Source organism: Phocoena sinus, chromosome 14 (genome assembly GCF_008692025.1).
Source record: "Phocoena sinus isolate mPhoSin1 chromosome 14, mPhoSin1.pri, whole genome shotgun sequence".
Lineage (NCBI taxonomy): Eukaryota > Metazoa > Chordata > Mammalia > Artiodactyla > Phocoenidae > Phocoena > Phocoena sinus.
Genome location: NC_045776.1, coordinates 61,040,859 through 61,068,583, shown reverse-complemented (window position 1 = coordinate 61,068,583; position 27,725 = coordinate 61,040,859). Strand labels below are relative to the sequence as shown.

General features: G+C 51.5%; 2 protein-coding genes across 15 annotated transcripts in view; one reads left to right on the top strand and one right to left on the bottom strand.

Annotated features, from left to right (window-relative positions):
* On the top strand, positions 1 to 27,261 carry MPPE1 (metallophosphoesterase 1). 14 transcript variants are annotated; one of them, XM_032654327.1, is made up of 15 exons: positions 35 to 210; positions 964 to 1,026; positions 9,096 to 9,496; positions 11,949 to 12,057; positions 13,729 to 13,832; positions 14,386 to 14,460; positions 15,062 to 15,245; positions 15,351 to 15,419; positions 15,498 to 15,620; positions 16,224 to 16,364; positions 17,262 to 17,440; positions 18,952 to 19,016; positions 19,360 to 19,509; positions 20,745 to 20,928; positions 21,273 to 24,510. In XM_032654327.1, exons 3-13 carry the CDS (start codon positions 9,201 to 9,203, stop codon positions 19,407 to 19,409), a joined length of 1,395 nt encoding a protein of 464 aa, XP_032510218.1. In that variant the 5' UTR covers positions 35 to 210; positions 964 to 1,026; positions 9,096 to 9,200; the 3' UTR covers positions 19,410 to 19,509; positions 20,745 to 20,928; positions 21,273 to 24,510. The 14 variants fall into 14 exon arrangements, with proteins under 14 accessions (XP_032510226.1, XP_032510225.1, XP_032510218.1 ...); XM_032654328.1 differs by having other exon boundaries at positions 47 to 108; XM_032654325.1 differs by lacking the exons at positions 35 to 210; positions 964 to 1,026 and adding an exon at positions 4,172 to 6,512 and having other exon boundaries at positions 21,273 to 24,016; positions 24,106 to 24,510.
* Positions 19,520 to 27,725, bottom strand: part of GNAL (G protein subunit alpha L) — a 69,716-nt gene continuing 61,510 nt past the window's right edge. The window contains exons 6-12 of the mRNA XM_032654340.1: positions 24,394 to 24,448; positions 23,574 to 23,647; positions 23,083 to 23,141; positions 22,704 to 22,824; positions 21,837 to 21,967; positions 20,534 to 20,601; positions 19,520 to 20,059 (exon numbers count right to left, since the gene is read on the bottom strand). Of these exons, the coding sequence (XP_032510231.1) occupies positions 19,913 to 20,059; positions 20,534 to 20,601; positions 21,837 to 21,967; positions 22,704 to 22,824; positions 23,083 to 23,141; positions 23,574 to 23,647; positions 24,394 to 24,448 (655 nt within the window). The 3' untranslated portion in view covers positions 19,520 to 19,912. The remainder of the gene's footprint in view (positions 20,060 to 20,533; positions 20,602 to 21,836; positions 21,968 to 22,703; positions 22,825 to 23,082; positions 23,142 to 23,573; positions 23,648 to 24,393; positions 24,449 to 27,725) is intronic.

The following is a 27,725-nucleotide window of genomic DNA, read 5'->3' as shown; positions in this document are numbered from 1 at the left end:
CGGGCCCCGCCCCACGCGCTCGTCGCCCGCAGCCCGCTGGGTCCGTTGCAGAGCAAGCGTCGCGCCGCTGGCGGCTTCGGGACGTCCGGCGCCCTGAGACTGGTGCCGGTACGCACGGGGCGCACCCTGCGGACCCGCGGTGGGAGTCCGCGGCCAGAGGCCGGCGCGGGTCTGGGCCTCCGGGACAGGAGCAGGCGGCTGCGCAGGCAGGTGGGGGCCAGGCAGCCGGGCTCCGTGTCACCTCCGCGCTGAGGCGTCGGTGCTTCTGTTCGTTGCTGTTACCAGCCCTGCGAGCTGCAGCCCCCTTGCCCTTTTAGGAACGCAGGTTTACCTCTTGAGAAAACGGTATACTGGAAACTATTTATTTGCAGGAAAATTACCATTACCTAAGGCCCATGTATTAAATGGTAGGGGCTGCTCCCTTCCTAGTTTGCTGCTGTAGATTTTTAAAAACGCGTCTTATTTTAAAATGTAATTTAAGATGGAAAATTTAACATGCAAACAGCCACTGATGACATTGTGGTAATAATGAATTTAACATTAGTGGACAAGTATTAAACATGTTTTAATGCTAATTTTTTGGGGGAGGGAAGTTAGCTATTCAGTGATAGCTTTGAAGTTAAAAATCAGTCAATGGATGAAATATTTTGCTCCCAGTGATGGACTGCAGCTACTATTGTTGTGTGTTGGGCCACACAGAGCAATCTTGTATACGTGTTTTATGTGTAAGTATTTATACTACAACTTAAAAGAACTGTTCTTGGCCAGTAACTAATGTCGGTCGTTAGGTCGTTAGCTGTGTGGTTCTCGGTGTCTTTTACTTTCAGCGTGGCTTGGGTTCCTTGTGGGCAGGAGGCAGCAGCCACTGTACCCTCTAGGAGGTGATGCATTTTCCGCTTTAACGATAGTTAATGAATGAAAGATTATTCTGCCACAAAGCGCACAGTTTGTTTTTTATTTCAGGTAGAGGCGCTCTGATTTTGGGGAGCACAAGCCAACCTTCATGCTGGTCTCTGTCGTTAAAAGGTGAGAAGATGACCCAGTGATATTCCCCTGAATCCAAGCTCCCAACACTTTTTCTTCTTTTTTTAAATATAAAAGTAGTAAATTTAAATCTAAAAGGAAGCCCTTGTTATAGGACATTGTTAATTTATAGGGTCTTCTGTGTGCATGTGTTTGTCTTCTTTTTTTAAAAAATTGTGGCAAAACCTACATAACATAAATTTTACCGTTTTTAAGTGCACAGTGCAGTGGCATTAAGTACATTCACATTGTTCTGCAACCATCACCACCATCCATTTTCAGAGCTGTTTCCTCTTCCCAAATGGAAACTCAACATCTATTAAATAATAACTCTCCATTCCCCACACCCCAGGCCTTGGCACCCATCATCCCACTTCTGTCTCTATGGAACTGAATTCTGTAGGACCCTCATATATATATTTATTTAGTTATTTATTTTTGGCTGCGTTGGGTCTTTGTTGCTGCGCACAGGCTTTCTCTAATTGCGTTGAGCGGGGACTACTCTTCGTTGCGGTGGGCGGGCTTCTTATTGCAGTGGCTTCTTTTGTTGCCGGAGCCTGGGCTCTAGGCGCGCAGGCTTCAGTAGTTGTGGCACGTGAGCTCAGTAGTTGTGCCTCGTGGGCTCTAGAGCCCAGGCTCAGTAGTTGTGGCACACGGGCTTAGTTGCTCTATGGCATGTGGGATCTTCCCGGACCAGGGCTCAAACCCGTGTCCCTTGCATTGGCAGGTGGATTCTTAACCACTGAGCCACCAGAGAAGTCCAAGGGCCCTCATATAAGTGAGATTGTACAGTATTTGTTGTTGTGTGTCTGGCTTATTTCACTCAGCATACTGTCCTCAGGGTTCATCCATGTTGTGGCCTGTGTCAGAATTTCTTTCCTTTTTTAAGGGTTGAATAATATTCCATTGTAATTAGATGTTCATGCAACATTTTGTTTACTCATGATTCATCCATCAGTGGACACTTGGGTTGCTTCCACCTTTTGGCTATTGTGAAACGTACTGTAGTGAAATTAGTGTACAAATATCTGAGTCTGTTCTTTCAATACGTTTGGGTATGTACCCAGAAGTGGGATTGCTGGATCATATAGTTCTATTTGTAATTTGGACGGGAACCACCATACTGTTTTCCACAGTGGCTACACCATTTTACATTCCCACCAATAGTGCACAAGGATTCCAATTGCTCCACATCCTTGTCAGCACTTGTTATTTTCTGTTTGTTTTGTTTCGTTTTTGATAATAACCATCCTGTCCCTTTTTTTTTTTTTTTTTTTTGGGTATGCGGGCCTCTCACTGTTGTGGCCTCTCCCGTTGCGGAGCACAGGCTCTGGACGCGCAGGCTCAGCGGCCATGGCTCACGGGCCCAGCCACTCCACGGCAATGTGGGATCTTCCTGGACCGGGGCACGAACCCATGTCCCCTGCATCGGCAGGCGGACTCTCAACCACTGCGCCACCAGGGAAGCCCCATCCTGTCCCTTTTTTATTTGTTTTGTTTTGAGTGATTTGTGTGAGGTCACTTGCTGGGAAATAACACACTGGGGTGTGGGCTTCCCCGGCTGTTGGGATCACCCGGGCCCCAGACATTAGGGGAGACCTCAGGAGCTCCAAGCGCTTCTGTGTCCTTCCCTTTTAGAAGAAAGTGTTTTCTCCAAAGAGGCTGGGGAAGACTGTCATCACTTCCCACCAACCAGAGAGCTGCCCGGGCTCTTCCTCTGTTTGAGTCCCACACTGGGGCTGGTGAGAGGATGGTTCTGGGCACGCATTTGCCAGTCTTTACGTTCCTGCCTGGCTCCCACTCAGAGGAGCAGGAACAGCCTCTGTCGTTTTCCCTCTTGTGTCTGTGATGAGGGTAGACTGTTGTGCATTTAAAGAGAGATGATGGACTGAAACAGCCACGCTGTGTGTTTGTAATTCTAAAATGCCCGGGAAAATAAATAAAACTAAACGTAAGCCATTAAGTCCACACACATTAATTGAGCACCTACTGTTTGCAGGCACCAAGTGGGCATGGGGGGGGACATGAAAATAAATGGGCTGGGTTCCTGTTCAGGGAGTGGAGAGCCTAGTGCAGTAGGAAGTATTGTTGATGTCATGGCCAGTGCACACAGGCACGTGTACAGAAAAACGGAGCTCAAAGCTTTACTCTGCCTTTCCTCCACAGTGTGCCCTACAGGCTTGTCTTTTCTGTTTTGTTTTATTCTATTTTATTTTTAAAAATTTGGGTCAGAAACCACCAAACTGATTTTATAAACCAGTGATGAGTCTATTCTAGCTTTTTGAAAAATTCTGGGATAGTAGTGTTATCGAACGAAACTTGGGTCTAATCTACTGACACCAGATTGTGGTGAAGGAAAATGGGGTATTTATTGGAAAGGCGCCAATACAAGGAAGACAAGTGGCTCCTGCTCTAAAACCCCAAACTCCCCATGGTTTTTCAGAGAAAAGTTTTTATAGGCAAAATTTGGGGGGAGGGTGCAGGGTGTGTGGCTTTCTTCTGTTTGGTTGGTGGTGAAGTAGCAGGGCGGGGCTCCAGGAATCTTGTGCTCAGCCTGAAGTTGCCTTCCTCCACCTGTGTGGGAGCCTTAGTTCTGCAGAAGAACTCCAAGTCATTATTGTATCTTGAGGACCCTGCCCCAAGGCTGCACTATTGTTTCTAGACTGTTACTTCCTTGTCTCTGCATTCCTTCCCTTTCCTGATTAGTAACTGTTTGAATCTGCCCTTTGGGACTCAGGAAAGGTCAAGGAGGTTGAGTGAAGCCTGTTTTCTACAAATGAGAAACGGGGCACACAGAAAGGCCTTGTACCGGAGTGGGCCCCATAGGGTCCTGCTCCATTTCAGTAGATGTTACTGAGCTGTTTTTATACTGTTGTCGTCTGTGTTGTCAGGGATAAGAAGTGTGTGTGTAGTAGAAATCAAAATACCAAGATTCAGCCCTGTAGGGGTCAGCAGGGCCTCTTACATGTAGATAAGCCAGGAGGGGTCCTAGACCTGTGAGTCTGCCCCTTCATCCGAGGCCAGACTAAGCTGTGTCAGGAGCTTGTATGGCTTTCCTGCTGGGTTAATTTTTTTTTTTTGCGGTACGCGGGCCTCTCACTGCTGTGGCCTCTCCCGTTGCGGAGCACAGGCTCCGGATGTGCAGGCTCAGCGGCCATGGCTCACGGGCCCAGCCGCTCCGCGGCATGTGGGATCCTCCCGGACCGGGGCACAAACCCGTGTCCCCTGCATCGGCAGGCGGACTCTCAACCACTGCGCCACCAGGGAAGCCCTGACGGGTTAAATTTGATGAGCTTAATAAAACTGACACATTGAACTTGGGGAGTGAAAACAATAACATTTTATTAATTTTGCCTTTTGAGCCCAAACCTGCTAATGCAGAGGAAAGCTTCTAATATGGACAGAATTATTCATCATTAATCCCAAGAAGACAACACACAGAATATAGTCTTTATCATAACCTTCCACTTCCTCCTCTTACAGGCTGGTGATACGGATGGATTAACACATCTTTTTCGTGCGTTTATTGATCAGGCAGGAGGGGACAGTGGCATCTGCGCCTGGGAGGGACCAGACCCCCGTCGCTTAGTCTAGGAAAGGACACGTTTTCTCTCCATTCACCTGTGAGAGCCTGGACGTGAAAGGGACAGTAGCATTTGGTGGTTCAAGCTGTGGCTGTGTTACCGGAAGGGGAACCCGTCCCAGGGCCCAAGGGTGGGGTCTTTAATACCCAGAAATGAATTGTCCAAGGAGACACATGTACTGATGAAGCAGAAGACTTTACTTTAGTGGGAAGGGGCACCCAGGTGGAGAGCAGCAGGGTGAGGGAACCCAGGAGACCTGCTCTGCCACATGCTTGTAGTCTCAGGGTTTATGGTAATGGGTTTAGCTCCCCAGGTCCTCTATGGCCAGTCATTTTGCTTGTGCCTGTATTTGATCCAATTCCTGGCAGTGCAGGCATCTCAGTCAAGATGGTTTCCAGTGTGAGGGTTTCTGAGAGGTTGGCAGGACATATTGTATGCTGGCGTCTCCTGCCTTCTTTTGGGCTCTCCCTAATTCTTCTGGCTGTTGGTAGCTTGTTTGTCAGTCTGTGTTCCTTATCAGGACCTCCTGTTGTAAGATAAATCATGCAAGCGGTCATTATCCTCCCTGGGCAGGGCGGGCGGTTTCAGTCAGTGGTTCCCTAACAGCTGTGGGGATCTTAAGTCACTGGTTTTTATTATGGTTGAGATAAAACATAAGGTTTACCTTTAGTGAGGCAAGGGTCTGGGGGCTTCAGGTGTGAAGCGTTAGAAGCACCACGTAGTGAATGAATGGAGAAGCAGGGTCAGCCCGGCGGCCATGGCTCCCAGACCCTCCGTTCACTGGCCCTCCTTCCCTGGACCTGCTGGGTTCCACTGACCGAGCCTGCGGGAATCCCTCAGGGTGTGAGCTTGACTCTAATCTTGTCCTGAGAAGCCTGCCTCATAGGGATGAAATATAATTCATATTTTATGGTAAGGCGAGAAAACCTTAGATACAAAATTTTTCTCTGCCCGTTTGGGCCTCATCCCCCATTTAGTGTGTGCTATGCACCTGCACTGACCAGCCGTCCTAACTTAGAGAGGGCCTTCCTTCTTCATCTCATCAAGGGTCACAGCTCCTTATGGGGTGACCTTCGTTCTTCAGCTTGTAAGGGACCGTGACGGCCCACCACTCACTGCTTGTACATGCAGGTCTGGATTGTGTAAACTGTCAGTGATACATTTGATGTGTGACCCTTTGTCTCAGAAACAAAAGAGCATCTCCCAGGTTGGCTTGAATAAAATTTTCCATTTTTTCCTTAGATCGACTGTTGGTTAATTTTACTGTCAACAATAGAAAGACTTACTTTAAAAAAAAAAAAAAAAGCACTTTTGTGAACATTTCTGTTAATCTCCACGGGTGCAGTGGGGGCAGGTGCTGTGACCCCGCGAGGCCCAGGGAGGGTCGGGGACTTGCTGAGGTCCCCCAGCAGAGCTGCGGTCGATTCTCACAGATCTGACGGAGGATGCAACACCGGAAGAAGAGCCAGGGCTGCTCCGTCTCGCTCTTTCCTGTCCCGCCGGCCGCAGGGTAGTGATTGGTTGCCCATGGCTGCAGGTTCCTTCGAGCCGGGCCAGGAAGTGAGCAGCAGCCAGGTCCCTGAGGCCGGCCGCAGGCTAGGAGCCAGCAGAAGGCCGTAGAAAGCAGCCGTGGTGGAAGTGACGTCTGGGCCCCTGGCGTGGGGCTCAGAGCCACGCCTGGCCTGGTTCCCCCACCGTGTCAGCCCTAAACACTGCCTTCACTTCAGAAGGTCAAGGGGGTGGGCTGTGGCCATGACGTTGCAGACAGCGTTGGGAACACGACTTTGATGGATGGTACCGTGAGTTTTGGAAAGAGGAAGAAAAGCAGTTTCCAAGCTTTGAGAAAAAGGAACTGTTTGAAAGGTTTGGTGTAAGAAGCTGTCAAATATGGTTTTCACTCTGATGGTGAGTTCTATTTTTTTTAATGATCACATTATACCAAGTTCACGTGGTATTGGGGTTTTCTCCAGAAAATGTGTCTCAACAGCCTCTGGCTGGCCTGCTGCCCCCCTTCTTTCCTTTCTTCCCCTTCCCCCTCTCCTTCCTTCTAAGTCCTCTGGTTCGTTTGTTAATGGCAGGAAGAACACGGAAGCCTGGGGAAGGGCCAGGGCTCGGCTTGTGCCCTCTGACCCGTTTGCCTGGGCCCTTATCTAAGCTGACAGCTGTGGGGCATAGGGCGGACTGGGAGGGGTCCCCCGTGCCCACGGTGCAAACCCACCGTGTCTCTGCTTGTCCTCGTGCTCTTGTGTCCTCCCCCCGGGGTGTGACCTCCCTGTGCTCCCAGGTCTCTGTCCCCATGCCGTGGGGAACAAGGTTCTCTGACGGAGCAGTGGGTGTGGAGGAGCCATTTAACTTTGTCCTTAGGGTTTTCTCTTGGGAAACTGGGACCCACAGAGCAAAGGCTGCTGACGGAAGGCTCCAGACCAGCCCCAGGGCTGGGGCTTCCTCCCTCTCATCCTCGTGGTTGGGGACATTAGGGTCTAGCAAGTTTCAGCTGCTGTTTTGGCCTTGGCTTTCAGGATTTTAGGAGATTCTAGGACTTTGAAAGAAAATGGGCCAGTGAGAGCAAGTGGTTTTGGTACATTTGAATGAGTCCAGGCTGAGGCTGATGGTGTTGAGAGGGTTCGTTACTCCTTCGAGTCCCTTCGCTTTTCCCTCTTTTATCAGCGAGCAGAGAGTCCGTGCCCCGAGTCACACTGACGGTTGTCCACACCTGAGGTGTGACCGTGACGAGTGCATGGCAGCAAAAAGGACTTGCTCTTCCTCCTCGTGCCATCCGAGGAAGCGCTGGCCATGTGGGCAGAGGTTCGCGTCGGGTGACCACACGTCACGAGGCGGCGCTACCACCCTCAGAGCCACTCTGCACTCTCCTTGGAGAAAACAGGTGGGGAGGACAGTCCAGGTCAGAGGGGAAGGGCTGGCTCCCATCACTGACGGCCCAGACCTGGGGGTAAAGCTGTCGTGTGTCGTGCGTCTTCCGTGATCCCAGGTCACATGCGCGCTGCCTGTGACCTCTGTGTCCCAAGGGACGTGTTTAAAATCTAGCCTTTGAGCCCTGCTCCCTCTCCCATCGGGTACTTACTATAAACAGTGCGGTTCGCGGGCAGCCACAGGACAGGATGGGGAGGTGGGAAGCACCTGCCCGTCATTTCCTCGTTTCTAAAAAGCCGCCTGTGGAGGTGAGTCCTGAGCAGTGCAGCCCCACAGCCGTCAAGTTCAGTCGTCGCAAGCCGGCTTCCTCATTGATCGGTTTCTGGTATTTTCAACACTGGGTTGTGTTTTAAGCTTTTGTTTAATGGCTCAGCGTACACGTTTGCCCCTGTTTGTTTATAGGTGAGGTTTTGCTGTTTTTCCGCGTCTTAGGAGTTGCGTGTTATAAACCCCACTGTGGAGTAGGCTGGGCTTTTACAGGTGCAGGTGCGAACATTCTGGAAGCCGAACTTCGCGGCGATTGTTTTAAGCCCTAAAAGAATGAGTGTCCTTGTCCCTTTGGTTGTCAACCATATGAAGGTTCCTAGATCCATCCTAGAAAATCACCTCCCTGGAAAGGACTCTGTATTTATTGGCTCAGTTAAGATCCATGGTGGGTGTCTCCACAGCTCCCCCTGCCTTCTGGGGCTTCTCCCGAGTCTGAGCTCTCTGTGGCCTCCAGGTCACCGCCTGTTGTAGGATCCTGGTCTTGAGCACTAGTGGAGGAACCTAAAGTGGAAGCCCACCTCTCAAAACCCACCTCAGGCCACTCTTTCATCAACATTCTCGTCAGATGTGTCAAAAATGGATGCAAAGTTCATCTGTGATTCAGATGAACCCGTGAACATTTGAAAGGTTCCCGAAGAGAGACAACTGCACATAAATGTCTTATAAAGGAAGGCCATCTAGAGTTTAAGGCTGATGTGCAGGTGAAAACCCATGTTTGTGGGAATGTGTGTAACCCAGCGCAGTGTTCATGGCTGTGGCTGCATCAGACCCCAGCCCTGAGCCAGCGAGGAAACACCTTGTCTGTGAATGTCTCCTTCTTTTGTGGAAGAGCCGTGTAGAAAGGTGGAGAAATCACACCAAAGGCAACGCTGTTACATGGGGCTACGGCCTGTTGATTTTTGCGGAGGTAGGTGGGCATCCTTTTGGGAGCCAAGTGGCACCTGTTTGCTAATTGTTGACTTTTCCTGTTATGTCTCGCACCTTAAACATCCTTCCCTAGACTCCCTCCATCTCATGATTTCTAAAGTAGTAATAAAACTTTGTCATCTTGGTGGGAAGATCATTCTAGTAGCGCTATCCTGTCATGTGGCGGTGTAGAGACTGCCTAGGAAGCCACTGTTTTCCCTTATCTGTAAGTCATGTGGTGGGTCGTCCTTGTGAAAGTACAGGACAGTCCTGTTTATCTGGGAAGGTGATAGGGTTCTGGAACTTGCTAGTTCTTAATGGAGGTCTAGTGACAGTGGCTTGTTAAGGGACACACATCACCCGGTCCTCTTCCTTTCCCTGCAGGTACTCGGCTAAGACACCAGCGCCAGCTGCACCTGGCCAGGAGTCTAGTTTCCTTGTGGGAAGTCTCGTGGATTTGACTTGGCTGCTGCACCCCCAGGCAGGGACATGGCTGCAGAGGACACGGCCTCGACCCGGCTGGGGGCCGGGAGGCAGCACCTCCGTCCACTGAAGAGGAGGGGCTTGGTGCTGCTGAGACTCACGGCCATCGTCCTTGCTGTGCTTCTCTTTTGTGAATTTCTAATCTATTACCTAGTGATCTTCCGGTGCAGTTGGCCTGCAGTGAAAACTCCCGCAGATGCCGGTGGACTCGGGACCCCTGAGCCTGTGCTCAGGGCCATGTTCTTGGCTGACACCCACCTGCTCGGGGCTGTGAGAGGCCACTGGCTGGACAAATTACGGAGGTAGGGGCTGGACAAATTACGGAGGGTTTTCTGTGGGTCCGTAGGCTGGAGGCTTGTCGGCCTCTCCCTACGGGTTGGGCCTCACGGCTTTAGGGACGCGTTCGTTATTTTCTCCTCAAAGAAGGACGTTTGGGGCATTTGGCTTTTCCTTTAACTTACTATTTACTGAGTGTCTGTTACGTACAAGGACCCAGGATTGTGAGTCGGGTGTGGGTCTGAGTCCTGTGGCTCTGGAATAGTTATCAGGCCTCTGAGCTCCTTTGTCTCCCCGTCTGCAAGTGGATTCATACGGGAAACCTCACAGGCCATGTGGACGAGGTCCGCGGAGCAGTCTTCCTCTCCCCCTCACCTCTTTGGTGTGAAATTTTGAGCCCTTGGGTTTGCCCCTCTGGGAGACTGGAGGAGGAGCAGATTTGTGGTTGTTTCCCTGGGGACAGCTTAGACCTGCTTGGCTTAGTTTGTTTTCTCATTGGAAGGCTTTTAAAAATGTTATTAAAAAAAATTTTTTTTAATTAATTATTCTTGGTTGCGCTGGGTCTTAGTTGTGGCACGTGGGTTCCTTAGTTGCGGCTCGTGAGCTCCTTTAGTTGCAACATGTGTGCTCCTTAGTTGCGGCTCGTGGCCTCCTTAGTTGCGGCTCACAGGCTCCTTAGTTGTGGCATGTGAACTCTTAGTTGCAGCATGCATGTGGGATCTAGTTCCCTGACCAGGGATCAAACCCGCGTCCCCTGCATTGGGAGGCGGATTCTTAACCATTGCGCCACCAGGGAAGTTCCTAAAAATGTTATTTTTAACTGTGGTAAAATGCAAATAATGTAAAACTTACCATCTTAACCATTTTTAAGTGCACAGCTTGGTGGCATTAAGCACATTCACAGCACTGTCCAGCTGTCACCCCATCCATGCCCAGAACCTCATCATCTTCCCCAGCTGAGACACTGTCCCCACTGAACACTGACTTCCCCTTCCCTCCCTCAGGCCCTGGCCCCCCACCATCTACTTCTGTCTCCAGCAACTTGACTGCTCTGTGTCCCTCAGTAAGTGGGTCCCACAGTGAGTGTTTGTCCTTCTGTGTCTGACTTGATTCACTGAGTGGAACGCCCTCCAGGTCCATCTGTGTGGTGGCAGGTAGCAGGATCCCCTTCCTTTTTGAGGCTGAGTTTTACTCTGCTGTCTAGACGGACCACATTCTGTTTATCCGTCATCTGTTCCTGGACACTGGGTTGCTTCCACCCTTTGGCCTTTGTGCTTGATGGCATGAAGGCAATTCCTGGCTTGGTGGCCCTGTCCCTGGCACCTTTTCGTCACCATGGCTTCATTTGTGCCTCCCTGGACAGGCCTTTACTCCTGTGGGCGGGAATGTCCTCCAGTGCTTGGGATGTCCCCAGGGTGGGCGAAGGAGGCGGGATGGACGGTGGGGCTGCTGTACCTTCTTCCTCAGAGTTTTAAACCCCAGGAGGCATGAGCTAGACCAGGGCTAGGGTGAGGCCCGGGTTCTCTGTTTGGGCCTCACCTAGGGAGCCTTGTTTATGAGCAGTCCCACGAGCAGCCTGCCGTGTCCTCCTTCTGCTGCTTCTACACGCTTTCCTCGCCAGGGTGAATAACAGTACATCAGGGCAAACCAAGATGTGTATTTGTGAGGCGTCCTGGGTGAAGCAGTGGCCACGCAGAGAGGTTTCTTGGCCTCAGTCTCCCCTGACGGACAGTTACCGTCCCCTCTATTGTGTACCAGACGTAACACCCGCTTTGGGAGGGGAGAGGAGCTGGGATCGCAGGACAGTGGTGGAGTCGGAGTTGGCCAGGGAGCTGGAGGCGGGGCAGGCGCTGCCAATTTGAAGCCCCACCAGTGTGGGCACTGTGCCCGCTCGCTTCATCCCGTGACTAGCCGTGAAAGCAGGTTTCACTGTCTCGTTGACCACAGAGAAACCAGGAATCAAAGGCAGTAGGCAGCGTTGGTGAGGCGACCACGGGTTGCTGGAGGGCGCTGTGTTGGGCTGTGGCCTGATGGGCTGCAGACCCGAGGCTCTGAGCGATCATCTTCCTCCGGGAGTTCTGATGCTGGGCTGTGTCTCTCGTCTCCCCCAATAAGCCCTGTGCTGCATCTCCTCTGTGTGTCCGTCGGCATTGGCATCTTTGGAAGCCGCATCCAGGCCTCCCAGGCCCCTGGGCTCTGGTGAAGGAAGGACAGCTTCACGTGCAGGGTGGGGCTGGTCTGAGGGTCCCACCCAGGGAGGCAGTCCCTGCGGTGGTGGGAGGGGCAGCCTGACGGTCCCCTGGTGCCTTTGCCCCCTCAGTGAAGCAGGTGGGGACCCTGGCTCTTCCAAGCAAGGGGGGCCATGGAAGAAGGAGCGGGGACCTTTTAGTTCACATTTTAAATGGCCTGTCAGACCGTCCGCTGGATGTAGCTCTGCCCGAGAAGTGGACTGACCCTTCCTTTTCTCTTGGCCTCCAGGGAGTGGCAGATGGAGCGAGCCTTCCAGACGGCACTGTGGCTGCTGCAGCCCGAAGTCGTCTTCATCCTGGGAGATGTCTTTGACGAAGGGAAGTGGAGCTCCTCCCAGGTGGGACCCTGCAACCCTGGCACCCTGGTCCTGTGCTGAGGTCCAGCATAGGAAGCCCAGGGGGTCGTGGAGCCCTGGCCGTGGGTCGGAGGTTCCAGCATGAACAGTGTGTGGCCTGTCCTGAGGTCTTTGGGCTCTGTGTCAAGACAGTCGTGAGTTAGGTCGGCTCATCTTAGGTTTGCCTGTGTAGGAGACACCTGGGTTAGCCAGACGCTTCCCACGAAGCTCTCGGAAGGGGAAAAGTAAGCAAGAGGGAAGTGTTTCAGTTGTCCCCGGAGTTACAGAGTACATGCTGAAATGTAGCTTGACTTTAGGCTCTTAAAATGTAATGGCTACATCATGAGATTGTGCTATATACAGGTTACTTGCTTTCCTCTCATTTTCCTTCCTCTGAGGAAGGTGGGGGGAGCCAGGCCCTGGTGGGAGGTTCCTTTGCCCTCAGGCCCGAGACCGGGTGATGTGAACCTTTCCACAAACCAGAGAGAAAGGCCCTTCTTACCTTGGCTGTCAGAATGCTTTGCCTCCTACATTCCTGGGATTAATGGGAAAAAAAAAAAAAAAAAGCTGTTCTCGCTGCTTAGTTAAAAATGTTCTGTCACCGATGGTTTTGGATGATTTTTTTTTTTTGACTGCGCCGTGCAGCATGTGGGATCTTAGTTCCCCAACCAGAGATCGAACTCGCGCCCCCTGCATTGGGAGTGCAGTCTTAACCAACTGGACCACTAGGGAAGTCCCCTGGAAGATATTTTTAAAAATTCATTGAAATTTCGCAGGACGGTCCTAAGCTGTACAAAGAAAGTCTTGGTCCAGGTATGACAGAAACCCAGTATTCATAGGGTTGCAGTGTTTGTTGTGATCTAGTGCAGAACTAATTATGAAACAATGGAAATGCTGTATGTAAAAAGCAGCTAGTTATAAAATGAGGTTGGATATAGACGTTGGTTTTGCAAATCAAAGGGAACATTTTATCTTTTTCTAATTTTATGTTATTCTAACCTTAAGTATTATTTGTTAAAGTCTTTGTAAATGTATTGAAGGAATCTCTATCCAGCTTATTTCCCTTGGTTGGGCCAAATTTAAAACTTTTAGGATAAAGTTGACTACTATTCAACTAGGTATCGTCCAGCCTGGAGTGTTTGTCCAGTTTATGTTTTTAGGCTTAATAAAAATAAGAACTAAACAAGCATCATTCTCAAGCTTTAACAGTTAAAGTCGGAAAAGTCTTGAGAGATTTGTTGGACTTTGTCTTTCCCCCACGTCTCATTGGGCCCTACCCCACCGTCCAGCCCCAGGGAGTGTGACCCCGCGGGAGCTGCTGGTCCTCATCCTCGGGGGACACACAGTGTACTTGACGTTTCTGCAGAGCCCGTTCTTAGGACATGCTCAGATCTGCGGGCATCCTCACTCAGCCTGGGGTCTGTGCGTGGCCGTCAGGCGACCTTGAAGTAGTAGTGGGTGTATGAAGCAGGTGGTTTGGGGAGATAACACCATTTCATTAAAATTTGGCATCAAATTAAATAGTTAAAATATTAAGTTAGTTTTGGGAAAAGAATGTTAGAAATTCCGCACGATGGCTTTATGAGCATCTGATCTGGGCGGGAGTGACCTCCTCACCCTCAAGACAGGGCAGGGAAGGCTCCCGGGCCACAGCGGTGGTGCTTCTCCCCGCAGGCCTGGGCGGACGACGTGGGGCGCTTCTGGAAGATCTTCCGACACCCGCCCCATGTGCAGTTGAGGGCCGTGGCTGGTAACCATGACATCGGCTTCCACTACCAGTGAGTGGTCAGAGGAGGCCCCTGCGCACGGCTGTGCCTTCCTGCCTGCCCAGCCTGGGGGGCCTTACCTGTGCAGTCAGGTGGCGGGGCTCCACGCGGGCGGGACTGCTGTTCTGCACATCATACGCCTGCCCCACGGCTGATCTGTATGTGCCCTGGAGTGATTCTAACTTGAAACTTACATTTCGTGGCCAGTTTTCTTCGGGAATCAAAACAGGACGATTTGGGCTCTACTAGCTAACGTTCACACAGTGCTTCTGTACGTTTAATCTCCTATTTCACCCAGTATTTTTTATTACTTTACCCACTGTACCAGTGAGGAAGCTGGGGCCCTGGGGACGAAGCCGCTAGCCCCAGGCTCCAGGCCCTGGGCTGGTCAGTGGTGGGGCAGTAGGGGTGGTACCTCGCCCACCTGGGGCCCATGGGAGCTCAGAACGAAGGGTGCTGGTCAGGCCCTCAGGTCCCGGAAGTTACTTTCTGTGTTCACGATACTTCTTAAGATGTCTTAAAATGGCTCGTTCTGAAAACTGTTTTTCTTTACAACTGAACATAGGATGAACACATACAAAATAAAGCGATTTGAGAAAGTTTTCAACCCTGAAAGGCTGTTTTCTTGGAAAGGAATTAAGTGAGTATCATCTGTGAATTCTTATGAAGACCCCTAGAACTTGAATTTCCTTAAGAAAGTTTAAACACGATGGTCATGTCCCAGATCATTGGATTAATCGGCTTCTTATCTCTAAACTCTTTAAGTGTCAGGCACCTTCTTCGTGCCCGGTGGACGTGCATGTGGGAAAGGAAGGCACATGTAGTGGGCGTCTCTGACAGTGCACTAGAGGGAAGGGGGCCCAGGGAACCACAGCTGGCCTTGTTGTCAATCCCAGTTTGGGCTCCTCTGGCCCAGCTAGCTCTGCAGCACCCCTACCCCCGCCGGGTTTTAGGCTTTGCTCTGTTGTCTTATTTCACGTCATCTCCAAAGGGAGCCAGGGTGTGTGGGTGGGTCTTCGTCTCCCCATTTTACAGCCGAGATCCAGGCACACAAGGTCAGACGCTCAGCGTGGCGGTCACCTGGGACCTTTCATACGTTCAGGGTGGAAAAGCCTTTACCGCGTCTTGGACTCGCCCAGAGATGCTGTTTTGTCCTCTTAGCATCGTCTGCACCTGCAGACACAGCACAGCCGGGCTGAGACTTACACCTGTGCTGGGGTTTCTTCCCCGTGGGTGTGTAGCTTCTGTGTCCCAGGGACACAGTTGCCAGCGGACAGCACAGGTGGCCCATGGCTGATCTCCTGCCCTTGCCTCAGTTTCGTGATGGTTAACAGCGTCGCACTGGAAGGGGACGGCTGTGATATCTGCTCTGGAGCAGAGGCTGAGCTCCTGGAAATCTCTCACCGGCTGAACTGCTCCCGGAAGGTAGGACCCCACACCCTCTCACCCCCAGGGCATGGCCTCCCTGCCTTCCCTCCCCACCGTCCAGTGAAGGCGGGGGTGTGAGTTAAGGGCCTGACCTCTGACCAGCAGGAGCATCGCCCCCAAGAGTGTGGAGACAGGCAGCGGCTGCCGGCCTCGGCCCCCATCCTCCTGCAGGTGAGGGGGTCCCCGCCCGTGTTTGGAGGAAGTGTCCAGGGTCTTATGGTCTCCTGACTCCTCTCTGACCTTGGACAGCACTTCCCGCTTTACCGGAGAAATGACGCCAACTGCTCCGGAGAGGACGCGGCACCCCCCGACGAGAAGTACACCCCCTTCAAGGAGCGCTACGATGCGCTCTCCCAGGAGGCCTCGAGGAAGGTTTGCTGCCTCTGGGACGCAGGGATGTTGGGGACACAGGGACGCGGGGTGGGACAGGCAGTGCCTGCACAGCTGTTTCATCCTCCCCCCCCCGCCCCCTCCCCAGGAAACCCACTTCTGTTCCCTAAGATCTAGTTAATAATGTTCTCAGCTATTCTTTATTCTGTTTTCCTATCACCACGTATTTGGGAAGGTGAATGACACTTAGAGTTAAGTTTTTAGGGACTTAATTAGAATGTGCTTTCTTAAGTGTGTGTGTCTGTATGTATATATTCACACGAATATTGATATACTATATGGTGTATGTAATATGCAAAGCAAAATATAAGTACATTTATGAAGTAGATTTATAAAAATATTTATAAAGAGAAAATGTAATTGAAAATATGAAATCTGGGATGAGAAGAATAGATTCTCCCTAAGAGCCTGAGCTCAACTTTTGGTGGAGTCTAAACAGCCCAAAGGATTTTCAGGGCCGAGGGAAGCGGGCCCGCCCACTTGTGGGGGCTTCGTGGTAGCCACGGGGCAGTGGCCGCGGGGTGGTGTCTGTGGTGGTGGCCCTGGGCCCCGGCTGCACTCTCCCCACCTCTGCTGTCACTGCAGCTGCTGTGGTGGCTCCGGCCGCGCCTGGTCCTCAGTGGCCACACGCACAGCGCCTGCGAGGTCCTGCACGGGGCCGGCGTCCTGGAGGTCAGCGTGCCATCTTTCAGTTGGAGGAACAGAAACAACCCCAGTTTCATCATGGTACGTGAACCTTTATTTTCGTCTCAAAGCTTTCATACGTATTTAAATCAACACAGTGATCAACTACTGAATTGCTGCAATCTGTGAAAATACACAGAAGCTGTAAACACCACCCCCCAGGCGTACCGGCAGGAACACCTCTCAGGGGACAGTTGTGGCTGCGCAGGGACACCTCAAGGCGTTTCATCCTGCGTCCCTGCAGTGCCCTTGGGTACCAGCTCTGCCTATTCCGTTTTCTAAGGAAGCAGGGTCATCTTGTGTTATTTTCCAAACATGCCCATTTGTTCTGACAGAAAAATGCTACAGCTCTTGCACGTTTATTAAAGATGTTAATTAGTGATGACCTGAAGCTTCAGCTCCTTTCTTTGACCCATGAGTCCAGCATCCAGGTCACAGTGCTTTCATGTCAGGGGCTTTTACTTCATAACAAGATGGGGAAAACCTCCTGTTTTCAAATTCAAAGTAAATGAACGTTCCCCGCTGTCATTCCACATAGCAAAAACATCTACCAAAAAAAAAAAGAAAAAAAAAGCCCACTGAGATGCCCCCAGCACACGTATTTCTGGTAACAGTTGCTTATTTCAGCATCAAGTGGCGTGGAAAACAGCCGTGTCCTGCTTGTTCCTGGATGACCACTGATGCTAAGTCTCCAGGCCTCTCTGAACCCCTCTGCCATGTGCCCCCCCGCGGGAACCCCCCGTGCCAGGGGCTAGATTCAGTGGAGGTCAGCTCCAGGTCGTGTGCACTCGGCACACTGGGACCCAGTGCTTGGGGGCGGGGGGTGGCTAAAGGCTGTGCCCTCGGTCTCAGGTGCCTCACGCCCAGCGGCTGCCTTTCCTCGGTTGGGTCTGTGGGTTGGCGCTGTCACGGCAGCTAACGGTCTCGCTTACTCTCCAGGGCAGCGTCACGCCCACAGAGTACGCCCTTGCCAAGTGCTACCTGCCCTGCGAGGACACGGTTCTGACCACGTACTGCACGGCGGCCGGGGGCCTTGTGCTCCTCACGTTAGGCCACGCTGGGCTTGTAGCCTCACCTTTTCATTTCGGTTGGAACATGCTCAGAAAATTTAAGACCACGTGAGTAGCGGGAGACGTTCTGCACTTAGTAGTAAGTCCTGAAGCCAACGAAACTGAACTTCGGGCAGTGCTTACGGAGGGCGAGACCAAAGTGGGCCATGGGCACAGCTCGTAGGATCTGGGTTGCTGGTGCAGAGTCCTGCAGAATCAATAGTTGATTGTGCTGTTCTCACGCTGTGAAAATGGGACTTGTCTCTACCGCTGGTCTGTCTTCTCGTTTTATCAAATATATGTGTAATCAAAGATTGTGTCTGTACAGTGTGTAAAAGCTATGAATGTCATCACTTGCATGCACTAGACAGCCTTCCTTCCCCAAGACGGAGGGTTAGCTGTTCACAAATGCTGGGTTTGCTTCTGTCCTCCTATGAGTAGTTCTCAAGTTCTTATATTTTATAAAGCTGTATACTTAAAATAAAATACAGATGCTACAAGCAGGAATACATTGTTCTCAAGGCTTTTGTATTTCTGTGCTAAATTAATGGAATCAGATTTTTATTAATTAATTAATTATTTTTGGCTGCGCCACGCGTCATGCAGGATCTTAGTTCCCTGACCAGGGATCAAACCTGTGCCCCCTGCAGTGGAAGCACAGAGTCTTGACCACTGTACCGCCAGGGAAGTCCCTGGAATCAGATTTTTAGATGAGTGTAATTTTCTCTCCAGCAGACCAAGTTGTTAAATTTGAATTGAATGCCTGTCAGTGAGGAAGAGAAACTTGAAAAATGGACCAGGAAGAGGCTTTTTGTATTTAAAAATAAATATGCCGTGGTAATTTTAAACCGGATAAAATGTATTCTTTTTGTGTTTTTTTCCTAAGAGTCTGGCTCTTCAATCAGACTTTTAAATAGGAAGTTTAGTTACAGTGGAATTGTTGACTAATAATGCATGTAAAAATATATAATTTCATTTTTTTGGGTGTATGTGTGGGGCTGTAGCTCTTCATATTTTCATGTTTTACTTTGAAAATGCAATGGAAACTGGAAATCATTTCCACTTTATATGTCTCAGTTCAACTGAGAGTTTTATGAAATAATCAAGGATGACAGGAAGAGGAATTCGATAATGAAATTAAAAAAATGTGATGGTGCATTGTCTGTAAAGTTGTCATCCTTTATTTCATGGAAGAGCGGTATTTAAATGTGGATGAGTTTACAAAGGATTATAAGATGCTGCTTTATAGAGTAAACTTAAACATATTAAAGACTAAAAGACGAAATGGAAGTTAATGCAGTAACGCAGGCTAGGCTGCCCCATCTCTGCATTTGTGTCGTTGAAATATAAGCTTGGACAATTTAAAAGATTGTCTTTGACCTGAGAAAACCGCCCTCAAGGCCATGGATAGACGAGAATGGCTTTCTAGGTCTTGAGCTGGATGTAACTCATGAGGCTGCATTTGCAAGTCTTTCAAGGTTGAGAAACAGCCATGTATTTTGACTTTGTATTTCAAATAAAGGCTTTGTAATGTTTCTTCTTCAAAAGGCAAATCACATTCTATCCTTTGATTCTCCAAGGCCAGACACAAGCCTGGAACCCTTGTCTTTTTCTCACTCTTCGTTTACGATGAGACCGTGGTCAAGTAAGTGGTTCAAAAACTTTGACTAAGGGAATGGGTGACCTTGGAAAAGTCTTTAAATTGCCAGATAATTGAGAAACATGTTTTCTGGAGAGAAAAAAACATCCTTGGTTCCCCGAAAGAAGCTTGTGATGTGGGTGTGGCATTTTGTGAAATGTGGATGATTAACGTGTATCATTTATATTTATATAAATTTATATATATATATTTATCAAGGAGTATTGTTAAAAAGTACCAACCTGATAAAATACCCTAAACTCTCTATACACCATTCACTCCCTTTCTCAGAGCAAGCGGCAGTATGATGACAGCTGTTCAGCACAACAGAAACACGTTTCTTTTACAGGGACAGCCATAGTCAAGGCACGGAGATCTACAGGGATTTTCCTTGAGTAGTTATACAAAATAATATTACATTTCGTGGTCTGTACAGTGTAATAAACCAGCAGTAAAACAACAAAAAGAACCTATGAAAGGAGGCCGTTGCCTGAGCAGCGTGAGTCTGGGGACCATCGTGGATGGGACACATGTGGCCAGAGCGAGGGCGGGGGTTTCTGCTGATGTGTGGATGGTCAGAGGGGCTCTGACACAGAGGCTGAGGCCAGCCGCCCCTGGAGACAGGACTGAAGGGGGTTCTGTCCCCACTGCGGCTTGGGGGCTCCTCTGAGTCGTGGGCCCATGGGGTCAGAAGGGCGACGCCCCATCACGCTTGGGCCAGTGCGTCTCCCCATCTGCCAAGTTCTCCACGAGTCGGGGCCCCCTCACCCCCACACAGACCGGGGCGGGGTGGTGGGGGCAGAGGTGGCCGGGGGCCCGGAGGTCACGAGAGCCCGCACAATGGACGGGGACTTGCTGCTCTGTGCCGGGTGGCCCTGGGACGCGGGGCGGGGTTGGGGGGCTCACAGGAGCTCGTACTGCTTGAGGTGCATCCGCTGGATGATGTCTCTGCAGTCGTTGAAGACGCGGCGGATGTTCTCTGTGTCCACGGCACACGTGAAGTGCGGGTAGCAGTAGTGCTTGCCGTCGCCCGTGGCCGTGCTGATGCGCTGCGGAGATGCAGCCCGTCAGCTCTGGGGGACCGAGGGCCGGGGGTGGGGGCGTCTGTGTCAGGGCTGAGCCCCCCATTTCTCACTTTTTATGTAAGTTTGAAATCATCTCAAAATACAGAGTTTTTTCAAAAAGGGAACGTCTGAACCTGAGCAGGTCCGTTTCCATGTGACCCTTCAGCTGAGGAGAGGCCGCACCCCGCATCCCACTGAAAGGCAACACGCAAGCGGGGTCGGTCATCTCAGTGCTGCCCCGGGGACTGTACCCTGCCCGTTCCTGCTGGGAAGTTGTGTGACCTGAGGTCGGAAGTCCGACCTCTCTGAGCCTCCGTGTGCTCAGCTATGAGATGAGGGAACGACACCTTCTCATCCCTCATTGTTTGGGGGAGATTAAATAAGCTCGTGAGAGACTAAGTGCAAAGAGCAGGGTCACCCTAAGGTGGCAGGACAGCAAAGGGCAAGGAAAATGCTCACCAAGAACAGATCCCGGATGAAGAACTTAGCTCTTGTGACTTTGGGATCTTCTCCCGCATCTGGTGTCGCTGTAGAAAATCAAAGGGAATTTTATTTAAGTGACATGACACACAGATACAGCTGGATGGAGGCTGTGCACACAGAGCACGGAAGCACACGGGCCATGCAGCCAAAGACTGAAACGTGACCTTCGTCTCTCTTCTCCTCCCAGGTCACTTTGACTTCAACAGTGGTTTATGTTTGGTGCCGGGTGAACAGCTTCTACTCAAGTCAGATGAAGCGTCTCACTGACTGGTGAGCCGGCCCCCAGTCGCCTGCACCTGGTGAACCGTCCTGCAGGGAGGGCTGCCAGCTCATCCTGAGACTTTTCCCAGGAAAAATGCTGACCAGACAGGGTAAGGGGAGCAAGGGGCTGGTTCCCAGGAAAGGTCAGAGCAGGCCCGGCTGCTGCGGGGTGGGTGGCATGGGGGCTGGGGTGCTCCCAGATGGCGGCTACTACCCGGGCCCAGGAAGCACCCCGCCAGGCTGGCTGAGGTTGGTGCAAAGACCGCGATAGGTTTCTTAACTTCTAACTGAAGTTTCTGGGAGAGCCCCCTTCATCCTGCTTTATCCAGTTTGGGATTAAACCTTGAGGAGTGGGGTTGTTTTGCCATAAGCAAATCCCTCCTTGGAGACTCTGGTGGCCCAGGAAACTCAAAACCCAAGAGCAGCCACTGGAAATGGGTCCCGACTCCTCCAGGTTTGCCAGACGGGACCTTCCCGGCTTCAGCACTGAAATTCCCACGTACCAGGAGCATCACAGCCTCCCGGGACGGCTGGTCACCCGATGAAGTCACCATGCTGTGGCCAAAGTCATCACTGGGGACAGAGGCCTCAACACGGTGGTCGGCAGCCGGCGGCTCGGGACAGAGGTCACTGCTGCCCCGTCCCTGCGGGCCTGGCCGAAGTGACTCAGACAGCGACCTCCCGGTCAGTCACTGTGCGGGGTCAGCAGGCAGGTCCAGGCGGACCGACCGACACGGGGCCCCGGGAGGCAGAGCCTCCCTGCAAAGCCCGCATTCACGTCAAGCTGCCCTTCCTCCTCCTGCTCAGCGTGGACCAAGCTGAACTCTGAAAATTTTACAAATGGGACCCTAAGGACATATTAATACTCTAGAAGCTAAGGGTGGGGCAGGAATCAAGAAGATTGATCTAAATTAACTGAGTTTCCTAGATTCATCAGAACCGTAGGAATTACAGTTACAGGGCTATGGAAAGAACAATTCTTTGCCTTAATCACAAGATACTTATTTTGGAATCTTACCGTCTTCAGGAACAGTATAATTTGCGTACTCTGGGAAATAGTCTTCAATCTTTGATTTCCCTGCCAACACTTTTTCTGCCAGCATATCCTGTTTGTTCAAGAACAAGATGATGGAAATGGTCCGTAACCACCTGGAAAGGAGCAGGAAACACACAGGTGTGGGTCCACTGCCTGAGCAGGCACCTCTGTCGCAGGCATTATCCGTGGAGAGGACAACGTGCTGCCCTCCGGACGAGGCACCGGGCTTGGGACTATTTGATGCCCCGGAACCTCAGCCCCCACTCCATCTGCACACAAGACTCCCTCATGAGGATCAACTCTCAGGAGGAGGTTCAGCTCCACGGGGCTGTACTGGCGCCAAAGCCAAGGTTCACGTCAGGAATAAGTACGCTCGGATTTGTGTGGTGTAATTTACTTGTAAAGGGTCAGAAAAGCGGGAGAAGTTAAAGCTCTCACAACAACAGAAACAATAGATGGTCACGCAGGGCATCTGCGGCTCTTGGGCGAGGAGCTGGGTGTTGAGGGTCTGGGTGGGGACCTGTCACTTCGCTGACAAGTCGAGGGAGGGGCTCATCGAGTCATGAGCGATGTTTTAAATGGGCGCTTTTTGCATTTTAAAAACCAAACAAAACCAATTTTGAACCGTATATAACCTTCCAAAACAGAGGCTGGATTTTCCTGACAAAGTCCCATCAGCTCCACACCCGCATCTTAAGTAAGTCTCTACATTAAATGGACTGAAAGAAGCTTCTTAGGGTTTTAGAAGATTTATCACAAGGAAGGACTGCATCAGAGAACAAAGATGAAAGCAAGCCGAGAGGCATTATTTTTAAACGCAGCGGGAGGCCGAGTTTACTGTCTTGTCACCTGTTGTTCCAGATGCTCTCGAAAAGGTCCAGGGACTCCCGCAGGCGGTTGGTGTTGTTATCTTCCCGGATCACCATGTTGTAGCTGCTGCAGGCGGCCACGTAGATGATGGCAGTGACGTCTGGGTGGGAGGAGTGGGGGAGGCACCTTGGTTATTTAGAGCAGTTACAGCCACCCATGTCCGGGGAGAGCTCCCTTGTGATCGCAGAATTGACCCGGGGCCCCCAAACTAGCAGAGACAGTGTGACCCCAGGATGCTTAACTTCCGTATTCATGGGACTAAGACACTTGATGGGTGAGCGGATTGAAAGCTACTGAAACACAGCAGCAGGAGGGAGTGTGGGTTTGTCCCCATTTTCTTGAGAGAGGGAGAAATCACCGTTGAAGCACTGGATCCATTTTCTTCTCTCGTCCCTCTGGCCTCCGACGTCAAACATGCTGGGGGAGAACATGGGTTGGGGGGTGCCGTTAGCGAGGGGCGGGAGGACATCTGTCCTTTGCTCTCTCCCTCCCCCTGGCCCGTGGCTCTGCTCCCCAGGGTGACCTTGCAGACGGGCCCAGCGGGGCATCCCCAGTCTGGCCCAGATGGGTGTCCACACCCCGGTATTTCTCTGATCCCGGCCCTTAGCCCTGTGATCAGTGGCTGCTTGGCTCTCCTTCCCCCTGGGCAGCCCCTTGCCTGCGTCCTCCTCCTCTGCACCTGCCTGAGGCCACCGGGCTCGAGTGCCTCCCTTCCCTGCACTGACACCTGGGCTTGCGGGCGCCCACACGGGTTTGCAGCACTGCAGGCCCGGGATCGCCCGGTATCCAGGCCGCTTCCCCGACCCCAGGCCTGGGGGCCCCGCGGGAGGGTCCTGCCCACATGCTTACTGGAAGTTGACCTTGTCCACTTGGAATCGTGTCTCGAAAATCCCTGATGTCAGAACTCTGCACCTGAGGAGGTCCTGGGGGCAGAGAAGAGAGAAGCAAACAAGTGACCCCTGTCCTCAGGAGGACAGCCCGGGGCAGCCACAGGCTGCGAGTGTCCCAAACAGCAATTCCCTCCATCGGAAAAGAAACAGGACTTGAGACCAAGAGACAAATGCTCTTGGTCTCGCTCCCCGGAGAAAGTCACAGTTAATGTACTGGTTTGGTCTTGGAGACTTGATGGCTCTTTTATTTCCTTTAGAAGCTTCTTGTAATCACTCCTGAGTGTTCCCTACTGACACCATGTCCCCAACAGCCCGCCAGTGTCTGGGGAGAGGCGCCCGTCCCCCCAGCTGCCGCTCCGGATCAGACTCACTCTTTCTCCTCTCACAGTTCTAGTCTCTAAGGTAAAAGATGATGAGAAAGCCATACAGTTTCACAAGGCTGACACCTCTGCTGGCCTGTCAGGCGTCAGGGTTTCTTTGCTGGTCACCAGATCCATTAGGATGTAAACTGGCCACCGCAGTGACTCTGGAAGTGGAGGGCGGTGGCCCCTGTGAGCCCGATGAGAAGTGTGAGGACAGACTCGAGGGGCAGGCTCAAGGCCAGGGTAACTGAGCTCCCAGGGTCGGCCTCGTAGAGGGATGGACTCCAGGGGACGACCAGGAGCTCAGACCTCGCGGAGGGGGGGGGTGCGCAGGGAGCCTCCCGGAGGAGCACGGCTGGGCCCCGAGGGTACAGTGTCCCTCGGTTCGGGCGGTGGTCGTGGCCCAACCCCACCTACCTGGTCTGTGGGCGTGTAGTCCACCAGGCTGACGCTGTCAATTCTCTCCAGGAAGCTGAAAAGAAAGCCAGACGTGCTTGGGACCGCTCTGGGGATGCCTCTGGGCTGGGGGGCAGGTGTGCAGGGCCTGCACGAGCCCAGGGGGACGGGGCAGCCACGGGCCAGCAGCTTCCCGCGTTCTTCCTGGACACGTGTCTCCCCAGCAGGTCAGACTCCTGAGGGTCCTGATCCGTCGCGGTGGGGGAGCGGGGGTCCAGGCCTCTGCCCTCCCTTGACAGGTTTGACATGTATTTGTCTTTCTGTTTATCGTCTGTCTCTCCCTCCAAATGTGGGATCCACAGGGCAGATCTGGCTTGTTGGCCGGGTTTCCCCAGCGCCTGTGGGGCAGCCCAGCCCCTGCATATTTGTGGGATGAAGTGACCAGGGGGCTGTGAGGCCCAGCCTGCAGCCGACACAGGAAGACACAGCGCTGGTTAACCAGTGAGCAAAGGACCACTTCTCGAGGGGTGGGGGTAGCAGAGTGTGTGATGAGTGGGCGGGGATCTCCTGGTGGGGGGTCCCTGTGGCTGAGGTGGGGCTCCGGCCCTGGGGAGAGTGGATGTGACCTGGATCAGGGGGACTCGGCCGGAGTCCCTGCCTGGACAGCTCGGGGTCCACTGTTCCGTATCTGGAGTAAAGTCATGGTGGGCCTTTCTCCCAGCCTGTGTGCCTGTGAGCTTCTGCACAGAGCGGGGAGCACCTCCCCACCTCCACACAGCCCCCCTCCCCAGCCAGCACTGCAGGCCCTTGAGCTGCTCACAGGAGGAGGTGGGAGTGCAGAAGACCCCGGAGGAGCCACAGGAGGGGACCCCTGAGAGCTGAGTCTGGTTTGAAAACCACAGTGCACTCTGGCCCAGTCCTTGCCGGCCTTGCATTTGGTGGAGTGGAGGGCACCTCAAAGTCCACCCCGACCGTCTAGCAGGACAGGAAAGGGGCAAGAAGACTCGAGTCTGTGCTGAAGAGGGAGGGGTGTCTGCCGAGGTGGGGAGGGACCCTAGACTATAGCCCAGAAACCTGGGGGCTTCGGTGGGGAGATGAGCCACCCCCCTTCCCTGTGTATGGATGTAATAATTTGAAGCAGAAGTGGTCTGTCTTCTCGGCAGGGACATCTAATATGAGAAGGTGATACAGATACTGATCATCTCCGATCGAAAGGGCTGGAAGGAACTGAAAATCAAACCAAATATGAAGCCTTCAGCCCTGGTTAAGAGGGTAGGAGGCGCCCGATTTCAAACACGATGCAGACAGCGTGGAGGGGCTGGGTGAATCTATTCAGATGGTAATAACGGGTTAAGTAGAAACAATGACGTGTGGTTAACAAAAAAGACATCAGAAGTTGTTGAAAGATCAGAGACCGCCTTCCCAAGGACACGTGGGAGTACCTTCCTGACCACTTCCTGATCGCGCCTAAGGAAAGATATACCATCTGTCCCCACCCCTGAGCCCGGGGTGAGTGTCCAGGGTTCCTTCCAGCTCTGGTACTTAACCACCTGAGACCTGACCAGCATCAGTGAACATTTCCCAGAGCATCTTCTGAATTGTTGCTGATGGTGAATAGTCCTCTGAATGCATGGATTTCAAGTTTGTGCAATGGAAATAAAATGTGAAAATTCCCCGGATGTGAATGTTTCCCTGGACATTTGAGAGCCTCTCTAAGGAGTAAAGGCTAGCAGTTGATTTCTGCCAGACTTTTGACTTAATCTTTGGTTCAATTGGTGTATTTCCCACACGTTGTAGTAGGACTTCTTCAAACTGGGGCTCTTAAGATAATATATAGAGAGAGGAGTTTTAAAAGGATCTTCCAAATCATGCACAGAATTTTGTATGACTAAAATTTAAAAGGTTTTGTCCCTAAATATACCACTGCCTGTTATGCCATAAAATTAACAAGATCTAAGAATTCCACTTGTAGACCATTCACTCCCACTAGATAAAGAGTCGCAGGACAATAACAAAATACAATTATAGAAAGTCACCTCCCGGACTTCCCCGGTGGTCCAGTGGTTAAGACTCTGTGCTCCCAATGCAGGGGCCTGGGTTCGATCCCTGGTTGGGGAACTAGAGCCCACATGCCGCAAGTAAGACCCGGTGCAGCCAAATAAATAAGTAAATAAATAAATATTAAAAAGAAATGTCACCCCCACCCCCCACCTTTATGGTCACTTTAAGAAAAGCAGTTAAAAGGCAATTGACTTTGATCTCTCCTCACTGTTTCCTGCTACAGCTGAGGATATTTGTGTTCGCAGAAGTGTTTTTATTTTGGCCACTGGGATCCCCTTCTGCTCGACATTGGCACGAAACAGCAATTCACTCTTCATTTCTCATCTGTCTGCCACCCCAGTAACTCGGGTTCTTGTGGGCCGGGGGTGGGGGTTGAGGGGGGGAATGGTGAAAAGATGAGGCTATCCTGTTAAATGCCTTTGAACAACTGGATCTCAGGAAAAGCACCAACGACGTTTAATTAAAATGTACTTAAAATGATTTCTTTTATGAAAAATGCAGCAAGTCGGAGCTGTGTCAAGCCAAGTGTCAACTACAAATTGGCATTTTCCATTGGCAGTTGCCATCTACCTCTACAAGGATTAACTCTTGTGCTGCTGCAGCTGCTGACTTTCAACACCCCCTGAAAGGAGTTCAGGTGGACAGCAAAAATGAGGCACTCTGTGCTCCAGGAAAAACTGGCAGAACAGGTCTTCAGAGAGTTGGATGTTTTCAGAAGCCGATTTTATGAGCCCAATTCTTGTTATCTGTTCATATCTAGAAAAGCACTAAAATCCTTCATGGTGACGACTGCTCCTCGTGACTAGCAGAAACCTTCTGCAAAATAGTATGTGCTCAGTTGTATGTACTCCCCCTTCACCAAAATCACATATATACTGACCTTCCCCCCCTGCCTCTTTGGAGCAGTTTCTCAGAGCTATCTGGGATGCTGTCTCCCGGGCTGTAGTCCTCATTTTGCCCCAAATAAAACAACTCGCAACTCTGATGTTGTGCGTTTTTTTAAATCGACACAAGTAAAACCCTTTTCTCAGTGTCTTACTGAAATTCACTTCATGATGATGTAAAAAATTTGATGTAAAAAATACTGGAGGAAAACGTTAGCAGTAGTGACAGAGCATCAGCCTGATCTAATGTGCAGCAGGGCTGAGATCCAGGCCACGTCAGAGGTGGTCCTCGGACCAGAGCCCGGGCATCGGGATTGCAGCTGAGCCAGAGCCGGGGCGGATGAGTGACCCACGTGCCCTTGGATGTCTGAGAAGCATCATGCCTTTTCCTCCCCTGCCCTGGCCTGT

Coding starts and splice junctions, on each gene's coding strand:
- MPPE1 (XM_032654329.1), top strand. CDS start 9,201: ATGGCTGCAGAGGACACGGCCTCGACCCGGCTGGGGGCCGGGAGGCAG. Junction 9,497..11,948: donor TGGCTGGACAAATTACGGAG/GTAGGGGCTGGA, acceptor CTTGGCCTCCAG/GGAGTGGCAGATGGAGCGAG. Junction 16,365..17,261: donor ACAACCCCAGTTTCATCATG/GTACGTGAACCT, acceptor CTTACTCTCCAG/GGCAGCGTCACGCCCACAGA.